General features: G+C 39.9%; 1 protein-coding gene across 1 annotated transcript in view; it reads left to right on the forward strand.

Annotated features, from left to right (window-relative positions):
• The window catches only part of Ge-1 (Enhancer of mRNA-decapping protein 4 homolog Ge-1), a 527,075-nt gene that overhangs the window by 268,998 nt on the left and 239,528 nt on the right, over nt 1-18,549 (forward strand). Inside the window, exon 16 of the mRNA XM_090372439.1 lies at nt 2,676-2,874. Within this exon, the coding sequence (XP_090228565.1) occupies nt 2,676-2,874 (199 nt within the window). The remainder of the gene's footprint in view (nt 1-2,675; nt 2,875-18,549) is intronic.

Genomic DNA, 18,549 nt, shown 5'->3' on the forward strand with positions numbered 1-18,549 from the left:
CAGATGCTGCACTTTTCTGTCTCATCCTTTATCAAGACTTTCTACAACTAAATCCTTCCTCTGCTCAGTGATATCACTAACCAGTGACTTCTGATACCACTCCAGATTAACAGAACAAATTTATATGTATAACTTGTTCCTGCCTTGCAGATCTTTTTTTTTGGATGACATTACTACTGCTGTTTGACTGTACACCTTTTCCCCTAGGCGCCTCCGTAGCCAGGTGGGAAGGAGCAGCAGTGCATAGCACACACTTCTTGATTAGACCGGGGTTCGAGCTCGTCACCATCAAATACGGAGGATGCGGAAAGGTCAAGGGAATGACCACCGCATATTCCCGGAGCAATATGGCCTTAGTTGCTAATGCTCCTAAAAACCAAATAACAAACAAACAAACCTTTTCTCCTTGTGGACAAATTTGGGCAGCACTGGACAAAGACATTTCATTTTTATTTATTTATTATTTTTTTTTTTACTTTATGCTATTTTCTTCTTCATTTCTTTGTCTTCTGCTGTCCTGTCTCCGAGTGTGTGCGTGCACGCACACAACACGCTGTTGCAGCTTGCTGGCACGGTTCTTTTGAATGATTCCAAACTCGCTTTGGACATTCAGTGCATGATTGTTGGGTTGGTCATGGTACTTGTATAGTTGTGGCTTCCCTCCCCATGGTGTAGATGGACACTGGGTGGGCTTTCCAGGTGATCGCTTGCCTGGTGACAAAGCGGCCAGAAACAACTAAACAACAAACACACTGTACAAACATAATATTACACACATTTCTGGCCTTTTACATGCTCTGTAATCATCACAGTGTACGAAGGCGGAGTTGAACTTTCGTTCAGGTGCCATCCTACATAAGATACTATACGTGTCTACATGTCGTAGAGGTACATATGGCTCACTCAGCTCAGTTCTTGTATTACACTTAACTGTATACTGACAGTTCAAAGACAGACACTAAAGTGGGTGCAGCAATGGTCCTTCCAGTCTTCACCATTTCACAACAACTTCCACTAGAATGCAGCAGTTTTACTTCACAGTTATATGCTATCCTGAGCTCTGGACTTTATAACGACTATTCACTATTTCCACAGAACTAAATATATATTAATTCTTAAAGTGCAGTCATTCACTCCAGTGTAAACTTTGCTAGAATCAAGGGGCACTACAGAATGAATGTGGGGATTCTGCAGCTAAAATGTAGCAGCTCAGATTTCTCCCTCAGTTGCCATATATAAACTGAATTTTTCATTAAGTGGACAAGAACACAGCAGTGGCAGAGACTCTGGCAAGAACAAGTTGCCGACCGGGCTAGCCGAGTGGGTAAAGTACCTGCCCGGCAACCCAAAGGTCGCGGGTTCGATTCCCGCCTCGGGCTTGGATCAAAGTACTGCAAAAACCTTGGGAGGTGCAATATGGCCACAGAAGCCGATGCGCCAACAACTACCAAATCAAAAAAAAAAAAAAAAAAAAAAAAGAACAAGTTAGTAATAAATTATTCAATATAAAGCCATCCCTAAGCAGTGGGCATCTAGTCTACATAAAAAAAAAAAAAAACGTAGAGGTTATTCTTCCCCATTTTGTATTGGCCACACTCACTTATATAGTTAGGAAATGATATTACGTGGTGATTTCCCATGAATTTTTTTCTCTCTAAATAGCCACTGTTATACCAAGTGAGTTTTGAAAAGTTAGTTTATTTAGCTTTATTGATGAGATTATTTACTAACGAATGAGCGGATGAAAAAATCAAGCTAAATGGTGTCATAGGAGGAATGTGTTCTGGAGTGTATTTCCTCTGCAGCACTCTTTATCTCAATTTATATCCCACCCCCTTCTTAGTTTGTTGCTGTAGTATGTACTGGTTTACTTTTTATTTGCCACTTGCTTGGCCTATCATACTTCTGCCATACTTTATTTATTTATTTTTTTTTTATAGATTCTAATTGTGATTCTGCCACATTTGGTAGGTAGTATTTTGCAGCCATTAATTTTTGCTTTACTGATTTTTTTCTAATTTTCTTTTTTTCTTTTTTTTTTTTTTTTACTACTTATTTAGTTCATTTTTACACACACATTTTGAATGAAGTAGTTTGTCATAAAAAAAATATTAATAAATAACAATATTAATAAAGTTGTATGTGTATTACCTGGTAGTTACACATACTAGTTGTATGTGTAACTACCAAGTGACCAACAACATTAACCTGTTGTTGGTCACCTGGTAATTATAATTTTGTTTTGTATTTCCCTTTGGCTTTTGCTTGAAAACAAAATTTCTGTTGAATAGGATGAAAGTTATCCTCAAAGTTGGCAATGCTTTATATGATTTCACACATATGCCAAATGGTTATTATTAATCCCATCTTGATCTTTAGTGAATTAAAATAACTTCTGGTGTTTGGAAGAACATGTAATGTGTGAAGGGGGGGGGGAACCATGGAAGATGTATAGTAAATTTTAGCTGGCATAGGAATGTAAGGGTATGAAATAAATTCACTTTTTTTTTTTTTTTTTTTTTCACTTAAAAAAATTGTTGGATATTATGACTAGTGCTCATGATATTGTGATATCAATATTGATATATCACTTGGTGTCTTTTTTAATTGTTGCACATTTGCAGTTATGCAGTATCTGTTGAAGTAAAAAGTGAAGTATTTTAAATTTTCTTTAGATGAACAAGATGAAGAACATGTAGAGTGTGATAAAAGAGATAAAATGAGAAGAGAAGATGGTCCTTCCCAACATAAAATTTCTGAGGAAGCACATCTTCCTAGTAGTACTGAAGATCCTAGAAGACAACAAGAATATAATAATTGGCCACAAGCACCCGATCCAACAAAAGAATATAGAATAGTAGCCAAAAGTGATGGGTAAGTATGTGATTATTATATTTTGACACGCAAAGTAGGGGCAAAACATTTCTAAACTTATGCATTTTTTATCATTCGCTGTTGCACATAAGCACACGAACACTCCTGCAGTTGCAGTTGTCTCTCGATAGGACTGGACCATATATCATTGCTCTCATTAAAGATTATTTAATGTAATCCATTTACAGTTGAGATTTAATTGCATTTTGTATAAGGAAAACTTCTAGCTGTGTTGTATAGTATTGTCCTACCACTGGTTTCAGCCCTTTGTTATATGCACAATACTAAAACTATTGAGTGCTCAACCTGATTGGCTGTCCATTGTTAAAGCTACAAGATAAACTTATAGTATTTACCAAATGTTGTAAAGGAGACAATACTTTAATTATATTGTTTGTTCCCATCTCAATGATGCCCATTTCCATCCACAACTTGCGAAGCCCCGCATAATTTTTCTGACAGAATCTCAACTACACTGATCAACAAAATGAACCTTTCCCCCCCATAAAAGATGGAAACATACTTTTATAAATCATGAGTAGTGGCTTCATGTTACAGTATACCTGCTTAGATGAACAGAATGGGCAATAGAGATGAATGGCTGTAAGTTCCCATTATGCAAGAGAATAATTTCAAACTTCAATGTGGGAAGCTGATGAAGAGATGCCATTCAGATGTAATGTGTACCTGTAACAATCTTCTATAAACTCCATTGATATCATGGCAGTAGTGGAGAAGGCCTTTAATATAAAGATTAGCGAAGTACAGCTCCAAATAAAGAAGAGAATTTCGTTAAGAATTTCTCTAGTTTCCAATGGGATATTAATACAGGCTTTTCCAAACAAGTGGCAAGTGGTGAAACTATTATACTCACAATGGAATTGTTGGTGTGTACTAATGTAATAATCTTTCTTGTGTAACTGAAACTGGCAAGTCTCTCTCAGATAATTAGGAAGTTTTTGGAAGGATTAGATCTTTTCAAAAATAAGTATATTTCTTTAACTCAGCATTTCCCAAACTTTTTTTTAGTTGCAGAACACTTTTTATCTCACAATATATTTACAGAACACTTATGAAACACAAGTTTAGCAGGTGCCAAAGAACTGTTTGCTAATAGTTTATTACATATGATGCACTGTGCATCAGAATCATCTTTATTTCTGATATGTGTAAAGCCGAAATTCAAATAACTGTCATCATGCTTTCGTTTTGGTCTTTTATTAGTTGGTTCCCGTTTTTTCACTTCAGATTTTTGGGGAACAAAAGACTGCAATTGTTCATCCTCACTTTGAAGTGCGACAATATTGTATTCGTTTTCATCGACCACAGTTGTGATACTAGAAGTACTTGCTTCTCTTTTTAACCGTATCCCCGTCTGTTGGGGTACGTACCAGCCCCAACTGGGTTCAGCAAGTTAATTCTATAATTTTTACTCTAATTACAGAGCTGAAACTCGCTATAGTTGGAGCCAGAACTGCTTTCTTGAATTTTCCCATTTAAATTTTCAAAACCTATTGAATTTCACGCAAATGACAGAAATGTGACATCAAGTATGCAATTTTTTAGAGGCCTTTTCAATTAATTTTTTTACCCCCGCCCTAACCAGCCTAGAGCTTATGAAACCCGACACTTGATTCGTTTCTTGGTGTAAAGCGCGCAAATTTCTTTTTACGGAGAGGAGCAGTTCTGATAAACAACTCCACGTGAATATGAGCGAAGCGTGGGAAGTACAAAGGGTACTAGGAAAGTTTTGCAATATGACGCAACAATGAATCACAGGAAGCTGCTTGTTGCTGCATGTTGAGACATGTTCATACGTGCATAGCAGCCGCCGCGCCAAGTCGATGGGCTCAGTTATTCATTAGTAGTGAGAGTGTAAAGTGCTTGCGATGGCATCGTGGTCACGAAATGAGATAAGGACAGTTTTGCGGTATAATTTTGTGCGTGGTTTAACCATAGACCAGTGCTTAGAAGAAATGACTCTTGCACTAGATGATGATTGTCCACATCGTACAACGATATTCAGGTGGTATAGAGAATTCCAAAGGGGAAATTTCACTCTGGAGGATTCTGAGAGGCCGGGAAGGCCACGAACGTCAGTTACGGAGGAAAACGTTACTGCTGTGAGGAAAATGCTTGACGGAAACAGGCGAGTGACCTACCAACAGATAGAGGATACTTTGGGCCTAAATGCACCAGCAATTCGTTCGATTCTGCAAGATCATTTGCACGTGAAGAAACTTTGTTCTCTCTGGGTGCCGCATCAACTGACTGAAGAGCAGATGACACGACGTGTGACTTGGTGCCGGGAGATGTTAAAAAAGTTTGATAAGGGACAATCTCGGTATGTGAACAACATCGTGACCGGTGACGAGACTTGGCTGTACTATTACGATCTGCCGACCAAGGCTCAAAACAAAGTTTGGGTCTTTGATGATGACGACACACCCGTAATTGTCAGAAAATCCCGTAATTGTCAGAAAAATGATAGCTGTATTTTTCAAATCGAGTGGAATTGTGGAACGTGTCGTTTTGGACATGCAGAAGACAGTCACAGCTAAGTGGTATACTGAACAATGCCTGCCTAAAGTCATTGGATCTATGAAGAACCTGCGGCCAAAGTCAAGAATGGACACCTGGTACCTCCATCACGATAATGCTCCAGCTCACCGCACCAAAGCCTGCACCGAATATTTGACCACGACAGGACTGAAACTTCTCGAGCACCCTCCCTAATAGTCCAGACCTTGCTCCCTGCGACTTTGCACTGTTCCCGCATGTGAAAATGAAGCTAAAAGGGAGGCGGTTTTCCAGTGATGAGGACCTTCTACGGGCTTGGGACAACGAGTGTGCTTTACTCCCTAGTAAAACTTGGCAGAACTGGTTTAAAGATTGGTTTCGGAGGATGGAGAGGTGTATTGAATGTAGAGGAAATTACTTTGAAAAAATTAAATAAACAAAGCTGTATTGCAAAACTTTCCTATACCTAGTACCCTTTGTATATATCACGTCACCAGTACAGCTACATCAAGACGGTAAGGGAGAAGTGTAAATAAACAAAAGACGAACAGGAGCTACTGTTTTTGACATAAGAAGCAATAAAGCCATACAGTATCATTAACAGTTTATGGAAGGTGAACAGATCGTATATCCTATCTTCAACGTGTATTGCTCCTACGAACAGAAGATCAAGGAAATTCATCTGTTGGAAACGGGAAAAACTGGTGTAAAACTGATAACACTGCAATGCGCATTTCATAAAAAAAAAAAAAAAAAAAAAGTTTGCTTTATTGTAATTGTTTTTAGTAAACAATATCGGAACAGCAGTTTCCTGGGTTTGATCTCCTAACCAAATTTCGAGAAAATATTTCTATTTATAGCTGTGTTATAAACTTCGAAACTGGTGCATCAAAAGAAAGAAAAAAAAATCATCAGCTATGAATTTCTTTCTTTCTTGAAATGTGTATTGTTCACATAACTGCAATATTTGTAACAATACAAAGCTAACAGATTACAACTAACGGGCTGCTCAAAAAGTATCGTTAGAAGATATTTGCTTGTTACGCTTTGATGTCATCGCAAATGGAGAAATTCTGTTTTAGTACATAAGCCGAATAAATTCACTATCCACGATCATAATGCTGTTCTGAACTGCAATAAACAGATAAACTCCGCTGACAAATAGACTTACTCCCCATCACTTTTATTGTTTTACTGTGGTTTTTGGCAGATGAGTCGGTGACTGCTAAATGCAGTGCGGTTTCTTGTATTCTCTCTCTCTCTCTCTCTCTCTATTTCGGGATCTCTGACCGTGTGGTCATCACGTAATATAAACAGAAAATTTGTTTGTCGGAATGCTGCCCATCAATTATCAACTCTTTTACCGACCTTCTAATGTATGTCGTGTTCAAATAATCCACTTTGCGAAATTCTAAAGTGCTACATCAGTTAGGAGCAAAAACAGTTTCCCCCAACATAATGAATTACTTTATAGGTATAATAATGATTTTACTGACTGGAAGAAAGTGTCCACAATAAAACAATTGTACAAGGCGAAAACATGCCATCACTCAAAGGATAAGCAATACAGCGATGTTTGAAATATATAATGCAGTTCACTAGCTAATATTTCCGGAAGGGGACGAGTCATAGAGCGTATGCTCAATGACAATAACCTTTCCCTTCTAAATACTGGAACAAACACCTTCTTCCACATGCCTACCCGTACTTTTTCTGCCATTGATCTCTCTATCTGCGCCCCTTCTCTACTCCCTTCACTCACTTGGGAAGTGGAGGAGAATCCATACGGAGGCGATCACTTCTCCGTGATAACCTTGTTACACAGTGGGAGACCATGTCTTCCTTTTAGGTTACCACGGTGAAAGATTGATCAGGCTAACTGGACTGCCTTCCAACACCAGGCAAATTTTGATCTTAGCACAGTCAGTCAAGAGCCTATCAATGATGCAGTTAAATACATCACAGAAAATACTGTCCAAGTAGCTGCGAATGCTGTTCCAAAAACATCTGTCCGGTTTCCACCGTTTCCTAAACCTTGGTGGAATTCACAATGCACAGCAGCAAAAAAGGCTCAAAACAAAGCGTGGTGGATATTCCGCCGATATCCTACCACAACCAACCTTATAGCCTTTAAACGTGCACGAGCCAAACACGATATATCCGCCGTCAGAGTCAAAAGGAATCGTGGATCTGCTTTACATCATCTATTAACCAGTCTACCAACTCTAAGGTAGTCTGGGATAAAATCCGGAAAATGAAAGGAAAATATACATCCCACCCTTCTTCAATCCTAGATTATAATGGATGCGTTATTGCAGATCCAACTGCAATAGCTAATTCTCTTGGGGAAACATTCTCTAACATCTCTGCAACATCTTCATATTCCCCAGAGTTCCTGGTCCTGAAATATAAAATCGAAAAACTGGCACTTAGCTTTAAATCTAAGAGCATTTATCCCTACAACGGGGATTTCACTATTCAGGAACTGGAAAGAGCCCTTGCTCTTTCCAAAGCAAGTGCCGTTGGACCAGATGGCATCCATTATGAAATGATTAAACATCTTTCATCAAAATCTATGGATTGTCTGCTCCTTCTGTATAACAGAATCTTAACTGAAGGGCAGTTTCCGGACTCCTGGCGAAAGGCAATCGTTCTTGCCTTCCCTACGCCAGGAAAGGATCCAAAAGTCACCACCAATTATCGTCCTATTGCTCTGACTAGCTGTCTGTGCAAAATCCTGGAGAGAATGGTTAATTCTTGTTTAATATGGTATCTCGAATCAAATGACCTTCTCTCCAACATCCAGTGCGGCTTCCAAAGGAACCGGTCCACTTTGGACCATCTTATTAGATTGGAAGCATCCATCCGGGATGCTTTCCTAAAACGCGAACACTTGGTGTCGGTGTTCTTTGACATGGAAAAAGCGTATGACACAACTTGGAGATTTGGCATTTTAAAAGATTTACATAGCCTAGGCCTTAGAGGGCATCTCCCCTTTTTTATTCAAACCTTTTTAGCCAATCGATCGTTCCAAGTTCATGTGGGATCCTCACTCTCTCTCGCTCCTTTAGCCAAGAGGAGGGAGTACCACAAGGATCAGTATTAAGTGTCATGCTTTTTGCCATGAAAATAAATTCCATCACAGAACAACTTCCTCCGACTGTAACAGTGCCCTCTATGTTGATGACTTTAGCATTTTTTGTCAGTCATGCAACATGAGGGTTATTGAAAGACAACTGCAGAAAGCCATCGATAGTCTGAATTCCTGGGCACTTGCTAATGGCTTCAGGTTCTCGCTGGAGAAGACCGTTTGCATACACTTTTGTCACAAGCGTAATTTTCATCCTGAACCTGAATTAAGGCTCGGACAAAATGCTATTCCAGTAGCAGCAAACACAAAATTCTTGGGACTCATATTCGATAAAAAACTAACCTTTTTGGATCATATTCGTCAAATCCGCACAAAGTGCACACGTGGGCTTAATATTCTCCGCTCGCTCTCCTCTACATCTTGGGGAGCAGACCGATGTACCCTTCTTCAGCTTTACCGTGCACTTGTGCGATCCAAACTAGATTATGGGTCCCAGCTATATTCCTTAGCCAGAGACAGTGTCCTGCGGTGGCTGGACCCCGTCCATCATCAGGCCCTATGTATTGCTACTGGAGCATATCGCACATCTCCTGTCCAGAGCTTATACATCGAAGCAAACGCACCACCGTTATCGCTTCGACGTAGGCAGTTGTCTTTAAAGTACGCTTTAAAACTGAAATCCCTGCCAGACCATCCTACGTGGCCATTCGTTTTTGAGCCACTATGGGAAAATTTATACAATACCCGTAAGACTGCCAATCGTCCTTTTGGTATTCGTCTCCAAGAGCTACTCAAAGAACTTAATATGAAGGTAGACAAGGTTGCCCAAACACCAAAGCAACCCTTTCCACCCTGGCATGCTCATGTCCCGGCATGTGACTTGTCCCTTAGAAATTGGGGAAAGTCGGACACTCCATCGTCGGTCTACCTGCAGCTTTATTCAGCACACCGAGCTGAACATTCTGACTTCGCCCCAGTTTACACAGATGGCTCGAAGTCGGAATCGTATGTGGGATCTGCTGCTGTCTTTACAGCCACCACTACATCGGAGCAGATTCCCTCTGAATGCAGCATATTTACTGCAGAGCTGCACGCTATAGAGTTAGCGTTGGATCACATTAGTGAATGCCAATACCAACGGTTCATTTTATATTCCGACTCGCTCAGCATGTTACAGGCTTTAATATCTGTAAGATATAATCCTCATCCAGTTCTGTCTAGTATCCAGCAGAAGATTCACTTCCTCCGTGGACGTGAATATGATATCCACTTCTGCTGGATTCCCAGCCACATTGGGATTAGGGGAAATGATTTGGCTGACACTGCAGCCAAATCAGCAATCCCCAATAATAATCGCTGCCTGTCAGTCCCCTATACAGACAAACAATACAGCAGAAGATACATTCCCAATGGCAGGATTTGTGGAATAGACAGACTGGGAATAAACTATATTGTATAAAGCCTGTAATTGAACCGTGGCAGTCTGCGCAGGAATCATAAGGAGGAAGTTGTTCTTGCCCGGACCCGCAGAGGACATAGTCATTTGACTCATTCGTTTTTGCTGAGGGCTGATGACCCTCCTATGTGTGTGTCCTGTAGCACAACTTTAACTATCAGACACCTTTTAATTGACTGTCCAGATTTTAGCAATATCCGTTTTACCGCTTTTAACCATCTGGCTGAGCCGTATACACTCAGTCAGATTTTATCTGACAATGACAATGTGTCTGCTGTTTTTAGCTATTTTAAATCAATAAAAGTTTTTAATTGTATTTAATTTATGCTATTGTTACATTATTATATATCTGGACATGGTGGCCTTACTAATTAGGTCACCGAGAATTTAAACTTTTTAAATATTACATAGTCTTGGCGCATTATAGCCTTAGCTGCTAATGCGCCAAAAAAATCCAAACAAACGAAACCAAACCAATCCTTATCCCTGCTAAAATTCTTATACAGGGTGTTTCAGTTAAACGTTTCAGAACTTCTAAGAGGGGTAGGGTACATCCTGACAACTCGAAATCATATACCAATGGGCAGAATCGAAAATTCCGAGCTTTAGTGCAGGGAATCTTAATTTCGCACAAGAACGGCAAGTTAGTAGGATGGATGATTACACGAACGCAGAGTTAGCCGATATGCATTTGGTGTACGGGGCTGCAAATTGTAGTGGGCTAGCCGCACAGCGTTTGTACGTGGAACGATATCCGACGAGGCGTATTCCCAGTCATAATTTCTTTGCAAGACTGCACCAGAGGTTAGCTGAGAGAGGTTCATTTGAAAGAGCTGACAGGGACAGGGTAAGAACAGCACGGATTCCAGCCGTCGAACAGAATGTGCTGCAGCATGTACAGGGGAATCCAAGAACGAGTACACGAAGTCTAGCAAACGCAGTCGGGGTTTCCCATTGCAGCGTCTGGAGGATTCTCCGAGAACAAGAAATGCATCCGTTTCACGTGCAGCGTGTCCAGACACAGCAACCGGAGGATTATGCACCTCGTATTGCTTTCGCACAGTGGTACCTTGGAAAATGTGCTACAAATCCCCTTTTTCCTGCTGAAGTGTTGTTTTCCGATGAGGCATCCTTCACAAGGGAAGGAATTTTCAACATGCGTAACGACCATATCTGGGCGGTCAAGAACCCGCATGCAATACGACGTCGTGCAGCACAGATTCGATTTTCGGTCAATGTATGGGCCGGTATTATGGGAGATCACTTCATCGGACCTTACCTGTTACTGTGTCGTCTAACCGGACCTATCTACTTGATCTTTCTGCAGCAAGTATTGCCACAACTTTTGAGAGATGAACAGATTTCTGCATCGACGCAACAGACAATGTGGTTCCAACACGATGGAGCCCCTGCCCATTATAGCGGAGATGTTCGTAACTACCTGGATGTCACATTTGGTCAACAGTGAATCGGACGTGGTGGTCCCGTGTGTTGGCCTGCTCGGTCACCCGACCTATCATGTCTTGATTTTTATTTCTGGGGTCATATGAAATCGCTAGTTTATGACACCCCTGTTGACAATGCTGAGGAGCTGGTTGCAAGAATCGCAGTAGCTGCCGAAGAAATTCGAAATTCGCCTGGAGTATTCCAAAATGTTCAGATGTCCATGCGTCGGAGATGTGAGGCGTGCATTGTAGCCCGTGGAAGAAACTTCGAACACTTACTTTAATCCATGTACCTTTTGCTTCTTTTCATGTACAGTGGTACCTTGGATTACGAGTAACTTGGTATGCGAGTGTTTTGCAAGACGAGCAAAAATTTTTAATAAATTTTAACTTGATAAACGAGCGAGGTCTTGCAATACAAGTACAGTCAGTCCTCGTATAACACGTGTTTACACTACACTAATTCGATCATACACAATATTATAAATAGGGGAACGATATCTTATATAACACGAACCGAATTCGCTTATGCACAATTAGCCCTTGTGTTTACAAGAAATGGCAGTCGAACGCAGAATCACCCCAACCGAACGCAACCCGATAGGAATGAAGAGAAGATTTTGAAAATGTATTTATGGTTTTTTATATCAGTGAAGTGGAAACACATTTCACCATAATAACGTAAAAACCAACACAATTCCAGCTATTGGTATAATCGCAAATGCAATTAGATCGAGTTTACTACCAGTTTATAACAGATTCCACTCGCAAGAAACTAGAAATTGTTTTTATTGTTTTATGGTAGTAACCCCTAGAAATGTGCTTTAGTAAAATGTGAGGTGTTAATAGAGTTGTCTCTGCCTTTACGGTGTTGTTTATTCAGTTGCTACACGCGCATCTTTGTTTATGTGTATCAAGCGTGCCTCCTCTTTTTTGTAGTTGTGCTTTATTCCCTAAAAATGAGTAAAATAATTAAAAGGTGTGAAAAGGAAGCATCCTGGCGAAGACACTGCAGATTCAGAGAGAAAAAAAAAAAAAAAAAAAAAAGCAATATCGATAAACAGAGGCGGATGGGTCAAAAATTCTTACCCGGGAAAATTTATAGTGGCCTCATACTACGGTTTATGGCCAAAATCACACCGGCCTCCGGCCCACCGGGCTACACGCGTGCAGCTTTGTTTATGTGTATCAAGCGTGCCTCCTCGTTTTGTAATAGTGCGAGGGATGAATCTGATTTCCGTGAAATCCTCAAAAGGAGGCAAAAGCAAGTGTCATTGGAAAGATTCCTTGTTAAAGTCGCACAAAAAGAAAAAATCAACAGATAGCAGTGATTCCGTTAGAGACAGTGAAAGTCGTCCTACCCAATAATTAATAAATTCGATTGCTTTATGTATATTAAATTTAATTAAAAATATAAAAAAGGTATGTATTTTGTATTAATCATTTTTACAGTATATGAATATTTTTGAGTTTTGGAACAAATCATCTGGGTTTCCATTATTTCTTATGGGGAAATTCGCTTTGATATACGAGTGCTTTGGATTACGAGCACGTTTCCGGAACGAATTATGCTCGCAAACCAAGGTACCACTGTATTATTAAAACAATTTCTCACTTACGGTCTCTTTTCTTTATGGTGCTTCTGTATACAACACCGCTTCAGGAAAACATTTCCGACCCTACATTGCTATATGATTTCGAGTTGTCAGGATGTACCCTACCCCTCTTAGAAGTTCTGAAACGTTTAACTGAAACACCCTGTATATCATTGACAAGACCCCCATGAGCTACTCTTGTGCTTGTCTGCACTGCTCAGAAAACTTCATATCTGACTGCACAATTACTCCCAGGTCTTTTTCATTCTCCACTATCCTGAGTGTAGTACCACACAGTTGGTATGTTACTCTGTGGTTATTGCTACCCATATGCTTGTTTGTTTGTTTTTGAGTTTTATGGCGCATTAGCATATAAGGCTATAACGCACCAATCCATATGCAGTACTTTGCATTTGTCAATGTTAAACTTCAGTTGGCACCCCCTCAGCCCATCTGCTCAACTTTTCTAGATCCTATTGCAGTAGTTTACCGTCCTTACTGTCATTAACAATACCCTACCAACTTTCGTATCGTCTGAAAACTTGGACATCAAGTCTCATATAAGTTCATCAATATCATTGGTAAATACAGAAACCAACAATGGGCACAACACAGACCCCTGGGGAACTTCACTAATATCATTAGTGCGTGACGAGCATTGTCCATTGATTACACTCTTTGCCTTCTGCCACTAAACCATTCTTTTATCCATTATAGCAACTTGCCCTTAATGTCATATGGCTCCAACTTGTACAGTAGTCTTCCTTGTGTAACAGTATCAAAAGCTTTCCTAAATTCCAAGTATATGATATCAAAATTATTTTTTGAATCCTGTTCCTCTGTGACCACATCATAGGATCCAATCAAATTGGTCAGACAAGACTTCCCTTAACAAACCAATGCTGTGTCTGAACTATAACTGCAGTCTTCTCTAGAAGACTGATTTCTCTAGAAATAAGTACTGTTAGTTTATCTTCTCTAGAAGAGAAGATAAACTAACAGTACTTATTTGTGTCACCCTTTGATGATCCCCCTTTGTGAATTGAAGTCACATTTGCATGTCTCCAGTCTGTGGGGAACTCCCATGAATCCAAGGATGCTCTCATAATTATGGCTAAGGGTTTGATTACTTCCTTTGCTGCTTCCTTTAATATAACTGGATAGATCCCGTCCGCCCCAGGTACCTTCCTTATGTTTAACTTCAGCAATTTCTCCTCCACTTTGCTCTCAGATATTACAAAATCATTTAATTCCCTGTTACAGTTTAATAAGGTTCTGGCCTCCACTTCCTAACAGAATTCCTCATGTGTGAATGTAGATGCAAAATACTCATTCAGTTTGTAAGCTACCTGAGCAGAATCCTTAAATCAAACCATCAATATCAAGTGGATCAATCTGATTCATCCCCTTCCTTCTAGAGCTTATATAAGTAAAGAAGTCTTTACTGTTTTCTTTGTATCCTTTGCCAAAGATTTCTCATAATCTGCCTTTTGGTTGCCTAATGTGTTTTGTGACTTGATTACAGACTGTCTTATATCTACTATACACATCTGTGTCACCTGATAATTTATATGCTTCCCACACATTTTTTTTCTCTGCGACGAGTCTCATTAGTTCATCTGACCTCCATTTAGACCTAAACCTTAAACAGTATTTCTTAGTTGGAACAAAAAGTCGAGTCACTTTCAAGATTACTTCCCTGAATGCTTCCCATTTAGAATTTGCTGTTTGTAACATCATCAGTGGTCCCAGGCGCCTCCGTAGCCAGGTGGGCAGGAGCGGCAGTGCGGTAGCACACGCTTCTTGATTAGAAGCTCGAACCGGAGTTCGAGCCCATTACCACCAAATACGGAGGAAGCGGAAAGGTCAGGGAATGACCACCGCATATCCCCAGAGCAATATGGCCTTAGTTGCTAATGCTCCTAAAAACCAAATAACAACAACAATAACAGTGGTCCCACTGCATAGAATTTAAAAACTGTCTGAGACCACCGTAGTCCCCTCTACAAAAAAAAAACCCTTCCTTTTACCCCTGATGGTAGTTACATCTTTGAGTGAATTCTACATCAGTACACTGTGGTCACTACCTCCTAGTGCTTCCTTTAACTGTAGATTCTTAATGCATGAATAATCACTGCTGATAATCAGATCTAGAGTATTACTCCCTACAGTTGCTCTCAAACATTCTGCTATAGAAAACAATCATCCAATAAATTCACAAAATTCTTGCTAGTGTGCAAGCGACCAACTCTTAAGTTCCAGTCAATATCTGGAAAGTTAAAATCCCCCATTATAAGACAATCTGATTTACTGAACCAGTCTATTTCTCTGTACAGCTTCATTGTACTCATCAGACTCATTAGGCCAATAACACACTCCTACCCTAAATTTGTTTTTCCCAGTGCTTATGTCACACCAAACTGACTCGACCCTGCCCTGTCCCCCCCCCCAAATCAGCTGGATGCACTTCCTTAGATTTTGTGTGTTTATTAACTAACAGCATCACCCCTCCTCTCCTATCCTGTCTATCCTTTCTGTACACATTGTACTCCCCAAATTGAAATTCTGCATTTCTTATCTCTGTGGGACACCTTGTCTGATATCCCAACAACATCAGCCTTTGATATCTTCACCAGCACCTCAAATTCATATAATTTATTTACTCTACTCCTAGCATTGGTGTACACGCAATTATACATGCACTGTTCTTACTCTTAGTTACCCTAACACAACCCATATATTTACTTGTTCCATGATGACCCCCATCATCATCATCAGCCATTTTCAATCCACTGCAGGATGAACGCCTCTCCAGAAACTGTCCAGTTCCTTCTGTTTTGAGCACTGGCCATCCATTTACTACCCACAAACTCATGAATTTCATCTATCCATCTCCGCCTTTGTCTTCCAGGTTTTCTTCTAGCTCCTCTTGGGTACCATTCTGTTATTTTCTTAGTCCATCTGTCATGTCTTCGAGCTATGTGTCCTGCCCAAGACCATTTTAGTTCTTTAGTTTTGATAAGAATGTCCTTTACTTGATTTTGCTGCCCTATCCATGTCTTTCTCTTTTATCTAACAGTCTGATTCCCAATATAATTCGTTCCATTCTTCACTGTGTAGTTCTCAGCTTCTCTTCCATTCTTTTGGTGAGTGCCCAAGTTTCACTTCCATAAGTCGTGGTGGAGAGTATACATTGGTTCATTATTTTACGTTTCAGACAAACTGAGATATAGCTCTTCAGTATGTGACTATATTTCCTGAATGCTATCCATCCGAAATTTATTTCTCTTTGCTTCCAGCCATTTATCATTATTACAGCTAATAACTTGTCCCAGATAAGTATATGACTCCTTCAATTACTGCTCCTTCAATCATTATTACCCTTTCTGTGGCATACTTGTTCATCATTACTTTTGTTTTAGCCAATTGATCTTTAGTCCAAAATCCTTACTAACTGTGCATAACTGATTAAGATTTTCGTTTATTTCTTTGGGATCGTGGCTTATGACCACAATGTCATCTGCAAATCGTAAATGGTTTAGGTACTCTCCGTTCACATTGGCTCCTTTCTGCGACCAGTCTAATCTTCTGAAAGCTTCCTCAAGCAGTAAACAGCTTCTGAGATATTGTCTCCTTGTCGAACTCCTTTCTCGATTTTAAATTTCCTACTTTCTTTGTCTAGTCTAATAAAGGAGGTAGTATTCTCATATATTTTCTTCAAAATCCTAATATGTGGCATATCTATGCCTTGTCTTTTCAGTGCCTGAAACACTGCCTTATGCTGTATGGAGTCGAATGCCTTTTCATAATCCAGAAATGCCAGGCATAATGGTGTTTTATATTCATTTGCTTTCTCCATTAGCTGTGATATTACGTGAAGGTGATCCATAGTTGAGAATCCTGTCCTAAAGCCAGCTTGCTCTTTCGGGTGATTCTCATCAAGTATTCTTTCTAATCTGTTAGTAATGACCCTTGTGAACTACTTGTAGATGTGGGATAGCAAGCTGATTGGTCAATAATTTCCAATTTCTGATTTATCTCCTTTCTTATGCAGCAAAACTATGATTGCATTATTTCACTGCTTAGGCGTCACACCTTTTCTAATGCACTTTGTGAAGATCCTTGCCAGTTTTTGTGTTATGTCTCTTCCTCCCAATTTTAACAAGTCTACAGTAACTTCATCTTCCCCCGGGGCTTTCTGATTCTTCATTTTCTGCAATGCATGTTGTACCTCATCAGGAAGAATATCGGTTATGTCGTATGTGTTGCTAATTTGCAATCCATCTTCCCCACTGCTGATATCATTCCCTCGCTCCTTGTATAATTCTCTGTAGTAGTCTTCTGCTATTTGAATTATGCCTTCTCTGCTGTTTAAAAATACACCATCGCTATTCTTCAGTTTCAGTAGCATTTGTCTTTCTGTATTACTGCTCATGGCTGCTGATTTAAGTCCTTTGTTTTCCCTTAATGCTTGTTCTACTTTTCTTGTGTTAAATCTTCTTATGTCCTCTCTGAGTCTCTTTCTAATGGCTTTGCATAACTCAGTATACTCAATTTTCTCCTTGTCAGTGTTTATCTTGCTCTTCATTTGTTGCCTTCGGTTCATCATAACAAGTGTTTCTTGACAAATTTTTTCTTCTTTGGATTTCTTTTTCTGTATAGGTTTCTTGGGCTTTATCACTTTCACAAAGTTGTAATATTCCTCGTCAATATCTTGGTCCTGAGCAGTCTGCAGAAGCTCAAACTTGTTCTTAAGTTCCAGTACATACTGCTTTTTCTCCTCTTCTGTTATCTCAAAGACCTTTGTATTATTTACTCGAGTCAGGTTTTTCCTTTCCTTTCCTACATCTATATCACCCCACAGTCCTTGAAATCCCCAGTACCTCACTTTCCAGGCTGCTACTCATTCCAATAGAAGCAGTGCAAGAATGACTTTCACCTCTGCCTGTGGCTACTGTTTATCTATTAGTCTGTGAATCCTCCTCAAGCTAGCAGTTTTCTGACACACCTAATACTGACTCGATAGCGTCAATAAATATTCTTTCGCCGTTCCTTTTTAAACGTATCCAATTCCTATAGAAGCAGTCTCTCCTGTTAACAAGCACAGACCACACTGAGAAAAATTCTACCCATGAATCTTGCACAATCTCTCCAGGGCCAAATTGACAAGGCTATCATCATATACTCCCTCCTATCGTGTCTGTGCAGAATTGCAGGCACTTTCAAATTTAATCCTAACTCACAGCTTTTTTTTCAATTTTGACCTGTACTTGTTAAATAAGTCTGCAGATCTCCTACTCTTAATATCATTAGTACCAATGTTTACAGCAATATCACCCTTTGTGCCCTTAAAAGATATCTACTTTACAACGTCATCAACTTTTGCCCATGGTCTTATTTCACCTATCCTTTTTTGCACAGTATATTTCTCATCTCCCTGACACTGACAATAAGTAGCTCCTGTGGGACCAGTGCATTCTGCTCTGAAAGTTTCTGCTGTACTGCCTGATGCACAAGAGTGAGATCTGGCACTGAATTGGGCAGCTGAGAGTTTGATGGGCTCCCCTA

The sequence above is a fragment of the Mastigoproctus giganteus genome, chromosome 4, assembly GCF_048544385.1.
Source record: "Mastigoproctus giganteus isolate SK-2022 chromosome 4, ASM4854438v1, whole genome shotgun sequence".
NCBI classification, from domain to species: domain Eukaryota; kingdom Metazoa; phylum Arthropoda; class Arachnida; order Uropygi; family Thelyphonidae; genus Mastigoproctus; species Mastigoproctus giganteus.